Genomic DNA, 17,313 nt, shown 5'->3' with positions numbered 1-17,313 from the left:
TTCCTATACACTAATGATGAAAAATCTGAAAGAGAAATTAAGGAAACACTCCCATTTACCACTGCAACAAAAAGAATAACATACTTAGGAATAAACCTACCTAAGGAGACAAAAGACCTGTAGGCAGAAAACTATAAGACACTGATGAAAGAAATTAAAGAGAATACAAACAGATGGAGAGATACACCATGATCTTGGAATGGAAGAGTCAACATTGTGAAAATGACTATACTACCCAAAGCATTCCAGCGATTCAATGCAATCCCTATCAAACTACCAATGGCATTTTTCACAGAACTAGAACAAAAAATTTCACAATTTTTATGGAAACACAAAAGACCCTGAATAGCCTAAGGAATCTTGAGAAATAAAAATGGAGCTGGAGAAATTCGGCTCCCTGACTTCAGACTATACTCCAAAGCTACAGTAATCAAGGCAGTATGATATTGGCACAAAAAGAGAAATATAGCTCAATGGAACAGGATAGAAAGCCCAGAGATAAACCCACGCACATATGATCACCTTATCGTTGATAAAGGAGGCAAGAACATACAATGGAGAAAAGACAGCCTCTTCAATAAGTCGTGCTGGGAAAACTGGACAGCTACATGTAAAAGAATGATACTAGAACACTCCCTAACACCATACACAAAAATAAACTCAAAATGGATTAAAGACCTAAATGTAAGGCCAGACACTATAAGACTCTTAGAGGAAAACATAGGCAGAACACTCTATGACATAAATCACAGTAAGACCCTTTTTGACCCACCTCCTAGAGAAATGGAAATAAAAACAAATGGGACCTAATCAAACTTAAAAGCTTTTGCACAGCAAAGGAAACCATAAAGACCACAAGACAACCCTCAGAATGGGAGAAAATATTTGCAAACGAAGCAACTGACAAAGGATTAATCTCCAAAATATATAAGCAGCTCATGCAGCTCAATATCAAAAAAACAAACAACGAAATCCAAAAATGGGCAGAAGACCTAAATCGACATTTCTCCAAAGAAGATATACAGATTGCCAACAAACACATGAAAAGGATGCTCAACATCACTAATCATTAGAGAAATGCAAATCAAAACTACAATGAGGTATCACCTCACACCAGTCAGAATGGCCATCATCAAGAAATCTACAAACAATAAACGCTGGAGAGGGTGTGGAGAAAAGGGAACCCTCTTGCACTGTTGGTGGGAATGTAAATTGATCCAGCCACTATGGAGAACAATATGGAGGTTCCTTAAAAAACTAAAAATAAAACTACCATATGACCTAGTAATCCCACTACTGGGCATATGCCCTGAGAAAACCATAATTCAAAAAGAGTCATGTACCACAATGTTCATTGCAGCTCTATTTACAATAGCCAGGACATGGAAGCAACCTAAGTGTCCATCGACACTACGGTCCACAATAGATTTTAAGCCAATACAAGTATTTGGAAACAGTCCCTTATAACTCTCTCAACAAATATGAAATAAGCTACTGAGTTTATTAAGCTCAGGGAAAAATATGCAGTGAGGCCAACATTCACATTAATTGCAGGGGCAGGGTACATTGGCACAAGCTTTCTGAAAAGCATTTGGCCTTTCAAAGTTCACACCCTCAGAGGAATCAATCCTAAGGAAATACTGAGAAGAAGCCAAATATTTATATAAAGAATGTTCACAGTAAATTCATTTATAATTATAAAAACCTGAAAACAATCTGTATGTACAATAAGAAAGGACTGGTCAAGATGATTATGACATTCTATAAGATGGAATATTATATAGACATTCAAAGTCACATTTTGAAGGTTAATATTGAAAAATTCTAATAATATAATGCTCCATGAAAAATCAGCATATAGATATATAGAAGAGGAATAGAGGAGGGTGGGAGATAGAGTGAGAGCAAGAGAGAGAGAGAGAGAGAGAGAGATGAAGATGGAGATGAAGATGGAGATCACAAGACGTACTGAGCTGAACAGTGAGTAATGGTGAAATGTACTGAGCTTGAAAAGTGTAATTGGTGCTTTATTTTGTCACTTACATAAGTCTCCAGATTGCCTATGATAAGTGAGCATTAGTTTCACAATCAGATGAGAATAACACATGATAAATAACAAGGAATTCATCTTTGAATATTACTGTGAGTCTTCCCTGGGCTATGGAGTGAAGAATAACATATAACTGGTATTCAACAGCTGTTGTTTCCTACCTTTAAAGACAAAGACAAATGAGTTCATGCTTGAATCGTAGCAATAGTGATTTCGATTAGGTATAAATAAAACTGCTTAACTATAAGGTCATATGGCATAGTATATTTCACAAGATAGGTTTCACATCATCCATCAGAGATTGTTCCAGAAAGTGTAGCTAGCTACCAGTCTCAGATAATATAAGGCCATTTCCACAACAATCCAAGTAGATGAACATGATCACCTCAAATTCTTTCCCAGCTCTAAGCTCTATGAAAATATAAAGCGATCTACTTTAATAGAATTAAAAGGTCTTAAGTTACTGAAACCAACCTGTATATCCTTTCTCAGACCTGAACACTAATAACATAGCATTACTAATTAGACCCTGTTGTTCACGTGATTTCTACAAAACCACAAATGTACCAGCATAAATTGAATCAATGGATTTCAGAGTCATGTTTCTAAAAAGCAAGGCATTCACTCCTAATGTAATGTTTTTGGTGCAGCATTGACTTTAAACTGAATTCAAGAGTGTTGAAACTTAACAAATAGATTAGTATTTCCAATCACAGAGGCAGAACTCTCGTGATCATCATAACTAATAATTATAGCAAATGAGTACCCACAGACACAATGACTTACCAGATATTAATAGAGGAAGTTTAGTGAGACAGCTACACTTAAAAAGTGTCTATTAGACAGAAGAGAGTAAAACACAATCAAATAACATTGGGGGTTATATCACATACCTATCAGATGAGTGAAATCAATGTCTAATCTTTGTCTGTACTTGAAATCTGGGTCCATACCACTGCAGTGCAGCACTATCTGTGAAACACATTCCTCAACTATTTTGTAATACTGTGGCCTGCAAAAGAGAAGAAGTAATCTTGAATACCTTTTCTACCTATACAAATCAATTTTCTTAAGAAGTGATTCTGCATGATAAAGAAAACGAGGTCATTTTCTAGCAGGCTAAAAAACCCTTTTCTAGCCATTACACTCACTCAGGAGGAATATGCCTAAGCTTAAAGATGGGCTGGATGTTATAGTGCAAAACCCATTGTAATATAATCAACTGTGAACACTTAGTGACTTAATACTCTAGTTTGCAGGGATTCATGCTTGTGTTCAAAGATACTTATCAACCTTATCTACTTACTTAAGCTATTGTTCCTGAAGTTAATAAAAACAAATGACTCTTTAGTTCTACATCTATGGATACAGAAATGGTTCTAGGCTTCTCCAAGTTCTAAATTTCAATAAGGAATGAGTACCTTGGCATTACATGGCAAACAATGTATTGAATTTACTGCCACACTTTTACTCAAGATAGCTATAACAGCTTTTACAAAACTGGACTCAGCCACTTATGTTACAGACTACTCCAAAGATCTATTTATACACATATTTTAAAAGATCCATTTTATAGACGCATACACACTAAATATGCATGGCGATAGCTTCAACTTGTTCAAAGTGTCAAAGGTTTTGAAACATTTCCTAATTCTGTAATCTATCAAGGTAATTCTGGCCTTAAAAATGACCACTTACATACTTCAAAAAATTTAAAAAGGCATTTTTTGCATTAAAATTCGGGGAAAATTTAGTATTTATCAGCAGCTAATAAATTCAACAGAGAAAAATCAGAAAGAAATACTACTATGGACAAACTATGACATAAACATCCCTAAAATTAGTGTGCGGATAACTAGCCAACCTACTAAAAGTTTGCAAATAAAGCCAAACATATTCTAATTGCTCTTATATGTCTTTTGTCATGGGGCTGATCTCAAGGATAAGAATAAATAGTAATATGTATTACACATCTGAGGCTTTTTCAAGTCATCATCAGGTCTAGGGTAAACAATATTGGATTATAATCAATCTAGTCAATGACTCTGGGTAAACAGGGAAAACACAATGGTTCTCTTTCAGGACAAATTAATTATCCATAAGTAGAATAAAAGTGCTAGTCGCACATCTACCTCACATGGATGTTCTCAGGATGAAAAGGATGTCATGTTAGAACTTCTTGTTTATTCAAAGTTACTGAGAAATGGATGGTTTCACACAAATTATTTCCCCAGGTAACTATGTACCCATGGGCACAGTACCCCTTTAGTTGCCAGCACTTATTTGAGAAAACAACAATCATTTTGGTTGGATTACTATATTTCCTGCTTAAAAAAAAACAGCATATTTTAAACATTTTTCTATGTCTCTGTAACATCATGATGCCCATCAGTTATTACAACTGGCCTGAACTATAAGAGAACTATAATAGTTCTCTATGGACTTTAGAATTGTCATTTTTGTTGTGACTGTACCCGACCCCATGGTAGCCTTCCTTTGCCCTTTAATCAAGCAAGGTTTGAGAAATCAGAGAACCTAGGTTGCTAGAATTTCATGCATATTAGAGTACGAAGAACAACTAAGAGTCTCTTAAACAGTTAAATATAAGATCATGGTCACCAACTTATGGATAATTTCAGTCATTCAGAAACCCTTCTCTAATTTTCTGGTTTTCAGATATATTACCAGAACTACACTCTGAAATTTCTGACTTTATGGATTATTATTATATTCGTTTATTTAGAAGAATTACATTGCTGTGTATAAAGCTGAAATATTAGTATTATTACTTTCTTAGATAAGATCACACCTATTTCTAGATAAATACTATACAAGAGGAATAACAATAGTCTTATTAAAATATACAAGGACTTAAAATGCTTACTAAAGAGCAAATGTTATCATTGCTGTTTTTATTATTATTAAACTTCTGAAGGAGGGCTTCCTTCAGCTACCAGGTTCAAAAAAATATCCACATCCACACACCCTGTGCACACTAAAATTAAAGCACTTTTACCACATTACAATATAGTGATACTATCTCTATATTCTATTGTTCCTACCACCACATTATATAAATTCATAGGAAGTGTGGCAGATACTGCTAGATGTCCTATGATGCCCACTCTTCTCTTTTTCCTTTACTATTTGAACTTTATGTTTACCTGTGTATATTGCTTGCCAGAATAATATTTCCCATTTCCTTTCACTTATTGCTTCATAAAATCATCTCAGAACTTAGTGGTTCAAAACAATAACATAATCTTATTATCCCTCACATTTTTGTGGGTAGGAAATTCAGGAGGAGCCAATCAAGTCCGTTGGCTCAGATCTTACACATGGCTTCAGCCAGCTAGAGAGAGAGAGACCTAGAAGAATAGGTGGACTGAACATAAAAAAAAAAAAAAAAAAAGTACGAGGACTTAAAAGTTCTACCATAGACTCTTCAGAGCTTACTCTGTGCCACAAAAAAAATTCATCATAGGGTCAGTAAAATCTGTTGGGTTCATTGCTACTGAAATGGCATATCTCATTTTTGTAAGTATATTCTTCTGTCCCAATTAAAAATAGATTTTGACACCTTTTTAAAAATGTTATCTAGAGTCGTCAAACTCTTATACTCCATGCATATATATATATATGCATATACTGTCTAGACCCCACTACATTAATTTTCCTTTAATATCCAATTCAAATTATACAAATTGTACTCTCATAACAGCCTCTTACCTGATATAATAATCATTTCTGATGAGCAAAAAATGTTGTAGAATGGATAATAAGTAATTTTCAGCAGCAGTGTCCTTCAACATATTATACAGAAGATGGTACACTTCATTCATATCAGTGGAAAGTAAGTAAAGGAAAACAATCAAAGATTCTTGATAACAGTTTCATTCATAACAAAAGCAGCTTCAGTTTTGAAAACACTGATATATCATTTTGTTTGCATTACTGTTTCTAAACCTTCAACTCCATGTTCCAGTATTTAAAACGTTTCCAAAACGAAATTTAACTTATGGATCACTTTAACCTTTTAACAAGTGAAAGAGACTTAGAGTATTTCCAAGACCATTTAACCATTAAACGCTTAAATGATCAGCTATTCATTATATTTTAAAATTCCAGCTTATAGTTGGTACCATTGGAACAGCAATGCCATTAATGAAAATGTTTTTTTCTTGACCTTCCTGTGGTTGTGATGGGAACCTATATTATGCATGCAAGCCAATACTCCTGTCTTTTCACTGCCCACATAAGATAGTAAGGCAAATAAGCATTGTGTGGGCTGCTAAAAGTTCATAAAAACCAGTTTTATTTTATACAGATGAAATACTTACTACATATGAAATCATTACTGTTTGCATTCATTTGTATGTCATTATTTGATAAGGAACTTGAAACATATTTTTCTTAGGATATAAAAAGAGTGGTAGAAGTTTAAATGCTTTTAGTAAACTAGAAAACAGATTTAAAAACTGGATTCACTTTTATAAGAAAAGCGAGGACCTAGAAAAATCGATGTAAAAGAAAAGGAGAAGAGGAGATGTAATTCAGCATCTTAAAAATAACCTGAAATGTCAACGTTTTCTCTGAAATAGAATTAAGTATGTGATGGATTACTTCTTAGACCCCATGTAAGAGTGTTGTGTTAAAATCTCATAAGGTCCTCTCGATGGCTGCGGAGTAGATCCAAAAATAGCTTTCTGATGAAGAGAAATTTATATAAAGCAAGATATTTATTAATTGATATAAAAAGCATTTAATATTATAGAGACCACTGTAGACTAGAGTCACTGATGAAGGATAAGAAATTACTAGAAATTATCTCTCATAATAACAAAATTGTTATTCATTGCACTTATCCAGTACTCATGTGTAAGATGCTTTGATAGGAACATTGGAGGAAAAAGTTGAAACACTTGTGCCCTCCATCTCATAGGCACAAAGAAGTGTATATAAATAAGGCAGATGCAAGCAAAGTACTCTAGAGTGAGAAGGAAGATGGAAGAAGACGTTATAGAGAAAAACTCCAGCTCAAAGGTCATTTTGGTTCCGAAGTATTTCCCAATTTCCCCAGAACCCATAAGTAAGAAATTTAATGGGTGTGAAACAAATGGCCAGCAATGCTATGACAACCATCTTTTAGATCTAAAATCATTTTGTATAAAATCATTGCCATAGGAAGATTATATGCTGGTTGTGTTTGACTCAAATGCTTCTACTCTACCATCCTTGTTATAGTCAGACCCTATCACATCTAAACTTTTTTTCCCCCCGCTAAGGAACCAAAATATTTGGATTGAGAATAAGACATCTATTTGAATTGAATGATATCTCTAAGTCACTGGAGTACCATTTAATAAACTGAAAAAGTATATTACCTATAGTCACATATGAACTCACTGAACTTTTCCCAAAAAAAAATCCTTATCCATGAGGAATACTGCCTTAGGCTCTTGTCTATTCAAGACCACTGAGCAGAGTATACCTATAATGCAGCAAGCCATTGTGCGGATTTCAATACAGTCTATGTAAATCATCAGGACAGTCTGACAATTCTTCAACATGAATCTCAAGGACAGCATCATCGTGAAGTTCTAATATAAATAAATGGATATAAATTGGGCTAGCAGACAAGAATTCTAATAATGGTTCACAAAATCACCCACAAATCCCTTTTTCACAGTACATGCAAAATGATTTCTGTGGTTCGTCAAAAGGATATTCCATTTCTGCTCGAATGTCATTGAGACGGTGTGATAATTCAGTTAGATCGTCCTCTTTGTTCTCATCAAATACTTTCAACTGAATATCAAGCTCGTCATTCTCTTTTTCTTTCAGATCCTAATATATAAACAGAAAACTTAACAGACGAATAACAGTTTGACAACACCATACTTTGGCAATAAAGGCCTGACACTATTATTCATCTACATACACAGAAGCAATTTCAAATATTGACCCAGGCACTTGGTTTCCTGAAAGAAAGTAAATGTACTCTGTTTTTCTATTTTAAAATGAAAGAACCTCATTGCATTCACAGCATTTCTTTTCATGCTCCAGATTTTGACAATTCACACTAAAAAATTAACAATCACTTTCGCAACGGAAAAAAACTAATTGCTACAAACCCAAATTAAATGCTGTCGCTTTGACTAAACACACTAATCAAAGATCGCAAAAGAACTCATGCAGTTAGAACATTCACATATGCCTCTGGCAAAAAATGCGAATATAGATCAATTGTATTAATGAAGAACAAATGCAAGGATATATTCAAGCACAACAGTCCCAAGTATGGCGTGGAAAGTTGTAAAACAAATTTATTTTAAATGACATTTTGTGATTTTAAAGCAAAAAGGTGTCAGGACTTTTTAATCAAGATGCACAACTAGCCTCCTCCCCCACCTTTTATTTTTGCTTAGCCGAATCACAAAATACCAACTTGGGCATCAAAGACCTGTTTTTGTAATACATTATAAGCACATGCATTACAAACCTCTGATAATTTTCAAAATCATAGTATAAACAAAATCTTTGGAAGCATGCCACACTAGAGATTGTTGGGCTTAATATATATCACCTGGAATATCTTTTAATATGTGTCCATTAAGTTGCCGCTTTCAAAACCCAAATCGATAATCACAACTGTGGATGCTCAAGGGTGATACCGAAAGAGGGACTAGGATGTTCAGAGCTGAGCTTGAACTCTAAAAGGAAATGCAAGCACGGTGTACTTCAAATTAGGTCGATAAAACAAACTCGGATCCATTTTTTTGTTTCTATTTTTATTCAATAGGACGATTTTAAATGGAGATGCAACGGCTATTACTGAAGCCAAACACAAATTTATGCAATTTCTAGGTGTTCTTTTTCTAACATTCACATACATAATAATTTACCTACAGAGCATATGAAAATATTAATATGTTTCTATATAATTGCATATAAAATACATAACAGGGCTTCCCTGGTGGCGCAGTGGTTAAGAATCCACCTGCTAATGCAGGGGACACGGGTTCGAGCCCTGGTCCGGGAAGATCCCACATAAAAAAAAAAAAAAAAAAAAAAAAACATAACAAATACATGTATTTAAACTTAGTTTCCTCTTGAGTAATAATTTGTTTTAGGTCTAACTTTCCACTTTGAAGGGGAATGAAGAAATTTGTTGGAATGTAAAGTTATCTAACATTGGTGAGTTATATTATCAGGTGATTTCTGAACTCTATTCAGAAAAGAGCAGGAGCCAGACACACCCAATATGCTGGTCATTGCAGAAAAAACCTTTAATACATTTTATAATATGGAATTTTTCCTTATTCTTACGTCACAAGATATTCTTTCTTAGATGTTCACTATCAGACTTTAACACATTCAAATATGTTTGAAAAATAGAAAAAACAAGTTAATTAAATACTGTCATTTAATCAGCATCAGAACTTTACAAAACATGGACTCAACCTTCATGATTAAAATATTTTCAGTGAAAATAACTGGTTAAATGTTTATTTCAGTTTTTAACTAGGACAACACATTATTTATATAATATATATGGTATGTGAACATGTACAGCACAATATAAAAATATAGATATGTATAAATGAAATATCTCATAAATAGTGTTCATTAATAATGCTCCATTAAAATATATATGCATATCTACATACACACACATATATAAAAAATTTCCTTTCATTCAAATGTCAAACCTTGAAAGGTATATTCAAAAATTCTTGATAAACATTTAATGAATTAATAAAAGTTTCATATAGCACAAATGTGACAGATACCCCATTGAAAAAAGGGAAATGCATCACTGAAGTTTATATTTTAAATGAAGAATGGCATAAAATTACTGAATTACACTACTAATAATTACGTGAAATACTGTAAATATGTTTCAGTTATTTTTTAAACAGATTTGCTGTACAGATACGGAATATTTTCAGCAGATTCTCTAAAACATATAATTAAGTCTCTATAATATGGTGTACTTCAAAGGAAATCAAAGTCCATTACCAGTACATGACTGATTACCAGTCAAGCAATCAAAATTGAGTCTTCAAAAGAGTAAGAAAGGGTTTGTCGGTCTTTTAAAAGAGGTTAAGAATGCCTGCTGCCTACAGACACAATTTCTTACTATCTTGTTCCTTCACATATCTGACTTATCTAATATTTTCTTAATTTATTTAACTAACTAAAAGGCAGATGGAGAAAACTTCACAAGAAATCAATGTAAGTTAACTACAGAGAAAATACTATTTTAAAAATCACTATATAGTGTTTAATAACTCATTTGTCCCAAATTACTAAAGCAAATTTATAAAAAGTAAATTTTCCATGTAAGTGAAATATAAACTCTCTTTAAACGTCATAATTTATCTATAGAGACAGGGCAAATTTTGAAAATAAATTTCTACAGAATGTAATTAAAATAACTGTCCTTGTCTTGAGGATTCTAATAATTATATGAAACAAAAGTTTCACTCTACTACAATGATGGTCTCAGGGATTACTGAAATACTAAGAACTATTAAGAACTATTCTTCCCCAACACCTAATGATTCCACATAGGTATAATTTTTGATCCATGTACCAACAATTTATATTAGCCCTAGCCACGTCTAATTTGCTGCTTTGAATATGATATATTCCAGAAAATTAGGGAGCTCTTCCTGTTAGAACAGTGTATAAAATAAGAGTAAATAGGATAAAAGCCAGGATATTAAAGACTCATCTATGAATATATTATTAGGCTTCCATGCATGTGTAAAAGATGTTTGATATTACTATAAATTCTAGTGGTTGAAATGTAAATATTTAGTAAATTAGATAGCTAGACAGCAGCTGACATGTTAGGTACATCTACTATACATTAAAGCATGACCATTCTGACTTTTGCTCCAAATTGTGATAATAAAACTACAAGGACAACAGCAACAGTAGTGAAATGTATGGTATTAAGGGAAGGACCTCTAATCTCAGGGTCTATCTGCCTAGATTCTGATTCTCATATTGTATATCAGAAATACCTGGGGAGGATTATTTTCTTTCAAACCAAACATCTCTGCCCTACCCCCAATAAGATTTTGATAGACTCTCTTTAGGGGGCCATGCCCAACTTCTTGAGAACCAGAGCCCTATTTAGCCATATTTCACTCCATTGTCACAGGAAGAAAAAGAAATTGAGAATCCTTGTAGGTTCTATTCCAAAACTTTAAGAGGCAGAAACATGACACTTCTCACTTTCCTCTTGCTGAAGGATCCCTGAAATCTAAGAATCAGGGCATACTGAAGAGATGTGATAGTTAAAGAAAAATCTAACTGGAAGCATAAGTTAAGAGGTACAGGGTACCGCAAGAGGCTTTATATACAGCTATAGGGCCAATGCGAAAGTGTAGCTAAGAAACACTGATGCAAAATCTTAGCTGTCAATGTAACCAAAGGAAAAATACCATGAGACCACTGAACCCAGCAGAAATGAGCACACCCTGGCAAACGTGCAAAAGGTAAGGACAAGAGCTACTGTGCATACCCTTTCTGAAAAGATGAGGACTTAAATAAATTGAGAGTCACAGTTTTCTTGACCAGCCATTCAGTAGCATAAGGTAGAAAATGAATGTTTAATTATAAATAGACACAGGGAAATGAAAGCTGGAAGAGACAGCAACAACTAAGGCAGAAAAACATGGCATATTAGTAAATGAGTAGAGGATCTTCAGGAGCCCCTGAGGCCAACAAGTATCCAAAGACATGAGTACTCTCCCAGAAACAGAGGACCAGCTCCGAGAGGACAAGGATGGAAACACTGAGTAGGCAACTCAAAAGCACACTAGAATGAGGACTGTAATATTACCTCTAGCTACATAAGACCACAGACTTTTCATGAGGAGAGATTTGTGACAAAACAAGAATAAGTGTGTTACATACACTATAACTAGTGAATGTGCCTAAGTTAACTGCATATTGAACCTCTATTCGGGTCACTTACGATGATGCTTTGATTCACTGCAACCAATTCCTTGCTTTTTAAAGTCATGGATGAAAGAACCATTCAAAGTGGAATTGACATAGAAATTTCTAAAACCGCACAGACCCAATCATATATCTTATTAAAATGGGTTTCAATAGACCCAACTGTATATTTTATGATGATGAGTTTCAACCACTTTCAGTTAAGACTATCAGAAGACAAGTTACAGATGCATGCTACACACTAGTCCCTCACCAGGAAATATCCCTGATTTTGGTATTTCTAATACCCTAGGGATACCTTATATGCACGCTCATTGACATTTGTTTTATTTTGTTTTTTCTTTCCTCAGTCCTTTTATTCCCCACCCCTACATTTACTTCTTGTTTATCAGGTATGGTCTAAGTAGCTTAAATAAAGAAACTAGTGAGATTTTACTTGTCTCCTTTAAAAATGCCATGGTCTTGAACAAAATCCTTCTTTAGTTAACATACTAAGTGAAGTATAAAGTCATGGTAGTTATATTTCTATTTATAGAATAAGTGTGTTCATTTATCTTAGAACAAGCCTATAAAGTTATTTCAAAAATGTTTTTGGGCTTCCCTGGTGGCGCAGTGGTTGAGAGTCTGCCTGCTAATGCAGGGGACACGGGCTCGAGCCCTGGTCTGGGAAGATCCCACATGCCGCGGAGCAACTGGGCCCGTGAGCCACAACTGCTGAGCCTGCGCGCGTCTGGAGCCTGTGCCCCGCAACGGGAGGGGCCGCGATAGTGAGAGGCCCGCGCACCGCGATGAAGAGCGGCCCCCGCTTGCCCCAACTAGAGAAAGCCCTCGCACGAAATGAAGACCCAAACACAGCTAAAAAAAAAAAAAAAAATTAACCCCGAATCTCAGTGGATTCACCAAATAAACGTTCATTTAAAAAAAAAAAAAAAATGTTTTTAACAGTATCACAATTAGCGCAGATATCCACACTCAATTTAAGAAATAAAATTGTTTTTCTTTAGAAAAGTTGCTATGGAATTATAACAAGAATACCATCCTTATGTTATGTGTCTAGAATATACTAATCAAAATTTTATGCATACTTATGCTGAATATAAAGGAAATCAATCTAAGTTATCAAAGAGGAAAGCAAAAAAATTTTAATGAAAAATTGAAATGGCAAAAAAATAGCAGTCTTTTATGTTCTCAGTATTCAAAGTCAAAGAAAAGTTCCCTTTCGACTTCAAGAAGACCAAAAAAGCCATCATTTCTGGACATATCATTAGCTGAATTCCGAATCATCAGTTGTATGTAGAGACTAACACTACTGCAATATCAAAAAGCTTACAAAATGTCCAGTGCTTTACAAAAGGAAACGGCAAGGCACATTTATTTACTTTGCTGAAAGTACTTTTGTCTAAAGAGAGAAAAACATTAAAGTTTATAAGCATAATAAACATGCACGTTCCACTTACTGGTAACATTGTTTTTAGTCCTGAACGAAGGAATTCATTCCTTAAATGTATTCGAAAATCAAGCTCATAAGGAGATGTGACAAGGGCATTTATAAACTGCATGCAGGCCACCTGCAATTAGAAAGTAAACTTTGTTAAAAAAAAAAAAAAAAAGTTTTTTTAAATTAAAGAAATACTTAATGCATTCAGATAATTTTTTTCCATTTACTAAAGGAATACATACATATATTATGAAATATATCAAGAAATGCAAATGTTTATATAAGTATAATGATTATGAGTTTACAGTAGAAACAAAAAAATTAACAGTAGAGTTTCTAACGTCCAGAGAAATTCTAACGAAAATATGATGGTTGGTCAAGTACTGCTATGCTTTGCTAAACAATATGAAGGAATATTAAACTTTCTCTGAGAAACTCCAAGTTCCAACAGTGTGGATATAGAGTCCTTTAAGAAGATCATGAAATGTATCTTTCATATCCAGCTGTCCTCAGAGGGCGCTTGGCCTCAATTCTATATGGTTATAAACACTTTTCTAAAATAAATCAAACAAAGCTATAAAAGTACCCTGATGTTAAACAGGGAACAGTGATAACTCAGAGAAATTATTACACTAAGTTACACTCTCTCCATTCTATTATTGGATAGATTTGCACAAAATATAGAGTATTAAACGATATGAATAAGATGAATTAATTTACTATATAAAAAAATGAATGCAAGTGAATTAAGATCAACTAGAAGGCACTATGATACAAATACTAATGTGCATTGCATGATAAAGTAAATATAAGAGCTTGTTTCCAAGTAAAGGTGATTCATTACTTAGACTGACGCTGGAAAATGGGTTTTGGTTTTCTTCTGTTTTTGAGGTTCCCTATTATAAAAGAGGAGGGAGTTATTTTCTGGTAATTGCAAGCTAGGAGAGTGTCAACCAAATGCTAACTGCCAAGTGTTCCAAAGATTATTCCTCATTTTTGGAAAATGCTGCTCACGTCTAAGGCAATTGGCTAATAGTTTAAGTGAAGAGCTGCACGTTGAAATTGATATTTTTAAAGTGCAATGAGTGTAGTGTTCAAAGAGCTGACTGCAAGGGGACCACTGGAAAATACCAGATTTAGTAAATATGTTAAGTATATATAGAAAGGGGCACAAATATATCAATAGTTAGTATGGAAAAACACATCAGCAAAAGAAAAATATTTCAAATGTATTTTGACTTGGCCTTATCCAGACCTGTTATTATGATAGTGATTTTTTTCTAGTAGAGACAAATATTAAAAGCTATATTGCTTTTATTGTTATATCTTTATCTTATGCATTTAAGCTGTTTTGGGGGAGATTAGCCTATCTAGCTCACATCCAGGTTCAAAAATCAAAAGTTGCATGCATTAAAAGGGATTATCGAGGTTGTCTCTAACATTACTAGCTATCTAAATGATAATTGAACAATGTAGCCCAATTCTTATGAATGCTCAAATGTCAAGCTAAATCACTTAGACATCTGACTAAATATTTGCCATTGACTTGGCATTACCTCAAAAGTCATATCAGATAAGTTATTATGATGCTTATGCCTTAATGGGTTACTTAACCTTCCTGTTTACAGTAAGAAAATGTTTAAGTCTTCATATAGTTTCAGTAGGCTGGAATATAAGTTTGCACAGCGTATGAGTCCATAGGTATATTATGACTGTATTTGCATGAATGATTCTTGTTATGTTACAACTCTGACCTGACCGAACAAGCCAAAATACATGTCCAATCCAAAATTAATAGAGAGAAAAGTTGCCATCTGCTAGGATTGTTTTTGCCAGAAGAAATTCTAGCTTAATGGCTTGTATTAATACCCTACAAGCAAAGAGAACATTTCCATAAGAAACAAGTTAATGAGTCTTGGAATTGTACCTTTATACAATAAAAGTATTTGGATCAGGAAGTTATAAAAATAGTAAAAGCCAAAAAAATTAATGAATGTAACATCAAAATAATTTTACATTTAATAATATAAATGTTGCAATGCTTTTAAATACTCACTTAACACACAATGTATGAATATATAACTCAATGCTAAAAAAAGAAGTTACATCCATTGACTATAGTAAAAAATAGCACACACTTTGAAGTCAGTAGTTTAAACAGGTAACAGCACTGGTTTATCAATGTACTATTTATTGTTTATCAAATTCTAATAGATATTTAATTACTTACAAATAGCATAAGATGAATATTCATACTATCATGTCATTTTCCAACATAATCTGCTAAAGCAATGCTCTTTAATAGGAATATTTACATTGCATGAATGTGGAGAACAAAAAAAATCATCTTAATTATCTCCATTCCTTTATACTACTACACAATTACTGCCCTTTTCAGAAGGTAGGAACAAAATCAATCCAATTGTCACTATTTACAAAGTTAAATTTTTAAAATGTAATTAGTTTAAAGGGCAGAATATATTATTATTTAATTATAAATTGAAATACCCATTGTGTGGATTCTGAATTCATAGCTAAATACAAACCCCCAAACTATTATCATCATTAATATGCTGTATTAGTTTTTGTTACCAGACAATTTAGGAGCTTTACATAATTCACCATCTAATCTCATCCTCACAAAAACCATGAGATAAGTGTTGCTATTATCCTTATTTCACAGATGATGAAGCTGAGGCTCAAAGCAGATAAATAACTTATACAAGGTGACACAGCAAGGAGGAAACTCATGATTCTAAACATATCACTTTACTCCAAATATAGTATAATTTCCAGCACATTCCAGATGCCTTATAAACTCCATTCCTAGATTAACACAACAAAATATTTTAAGGATGGGTAAGATAATAAAATTTAACTAGTGCATCATGTTTAAAATATTGGGAATACCTAACTTTGAAACTACAGGTTAATTAGAAAAACATATAATTATTTTAATATGCTGTCTAGTATATAAAATGGTTATGTTATGGTTATCAAGTATACCTCAATAAAAATAAAGTGGTTATCATAATACATAATGGAATGTGAAAGGAAGAAAGGAAGAAAGAAAGAAAGGAAGGAAGGAAGGAAGGAAGAAAGGAAGAAAGAAAGAAAAGAAAGAGAGAGGAAGAGAGAGAGGGAGGGGGGAAGGGAGGAAGGGAGATAGAAAATGGTTTCCGGAATGTGTTACATTCCACTTTATATATATCCTGAACAGTGACCTATGGACAGCATCCCATCATCCAAAACAATGGCCTCTCCTTTACTTCCTGCCACCCTACTCCCTCCACTCCCTATTCAGCATAGATGTGCATGCAAATACACACATCACACACACACACACACACGAGCATGCTGTTCAATACAGAGCCACTGACTACAATTTAAATTTAGCTTAATTATAATTAAATAAAATTTAAAATGCTGTTGCTCAGTTTCATTAGTTACAGTTCAAGTGTTCAACAGCCACATGTGGCTAGTGGCTCCCATATTGGACAGCACAGATATAGGAGACTGCAGAAAGTTTGACTGAATAGCACTGGACACTTTAAAAAGGATTCTGGCCTAATATCTAAAACCTAAGATCCAAAGCAGTATAAAATTCATTTCTGAATAATGGAACTTTCAAAATTGGCATGTCCGACTTCCAAGTATATAAATCTTTAAGAGCATGATTGAATGATATTGTCCTCTTACAATGAAAAATCAATCTACTTTCAAAAAACAAAAATCCAACTCCAGAGATAGAAAATAAAGAATTACGGGATTTGAAAGCTAGAAAGAACATAAAATACTCTGGTCCAATATCCTCATTTAAAGATAAGGAAACTGAAAACCTAGGAAG

At 33.6% G+C, this 17,313-nt stretch overlaps 1 protein-coding gene across 2 annotated transcripts in view; it reads right to left on the bottom strand.

Moving 5' to 3' along the window:
* DIAPH2 (diaphanous related formin 2) overlaps positions 1-17,313 on the bottom strand; it is an 859,779-nt gene that overhangs the window by 595,345 nt on the left and 247,121 nt on the right. For both annotated transcript variants that reach the window (XM_068532463.1, XM_068532464.1), the window contains 4 exons: positions 13,486-13,596; positions 7,779-7,897; positions 5,780-5,896; positions 2,944-3,062 (listed from right to left, as the gene is read on the bottom strand). In XM_068532463.1, coding sequence (XP_068388564.1) covers positions 2,944-3,062; positions 5,780-5,896; positions 7,779-7,897; positions 13,486-13,596 — 466 coding nt within the window. The remainder of the gene's footprint in view (positions 1-2,943; positions 3,063-5,779; positions 5,897-7,778; positions 7,898-13,485; positions 13,597-17,313) is intronic.

Source organism: Eschrichtius robustus, chromosome X (genome assembly GCF_028021215.1).
Source record: "Eschrichtius robustus isolate mEscRob2 chromosome X, mEscRob2.pri, whole genome shotgun sequence".
Classification (NCBI taxonomy): domain Eukaryota; kingdom Metazoa; phylum Chordata; class Mammalia; order Artiodactyla; family Eschrichtiidae; genus Eschrichtius; species Eschrichtius robustus.
This window is presented reverse-complemented; position numbering and strand designations above follow the sequence as displayed.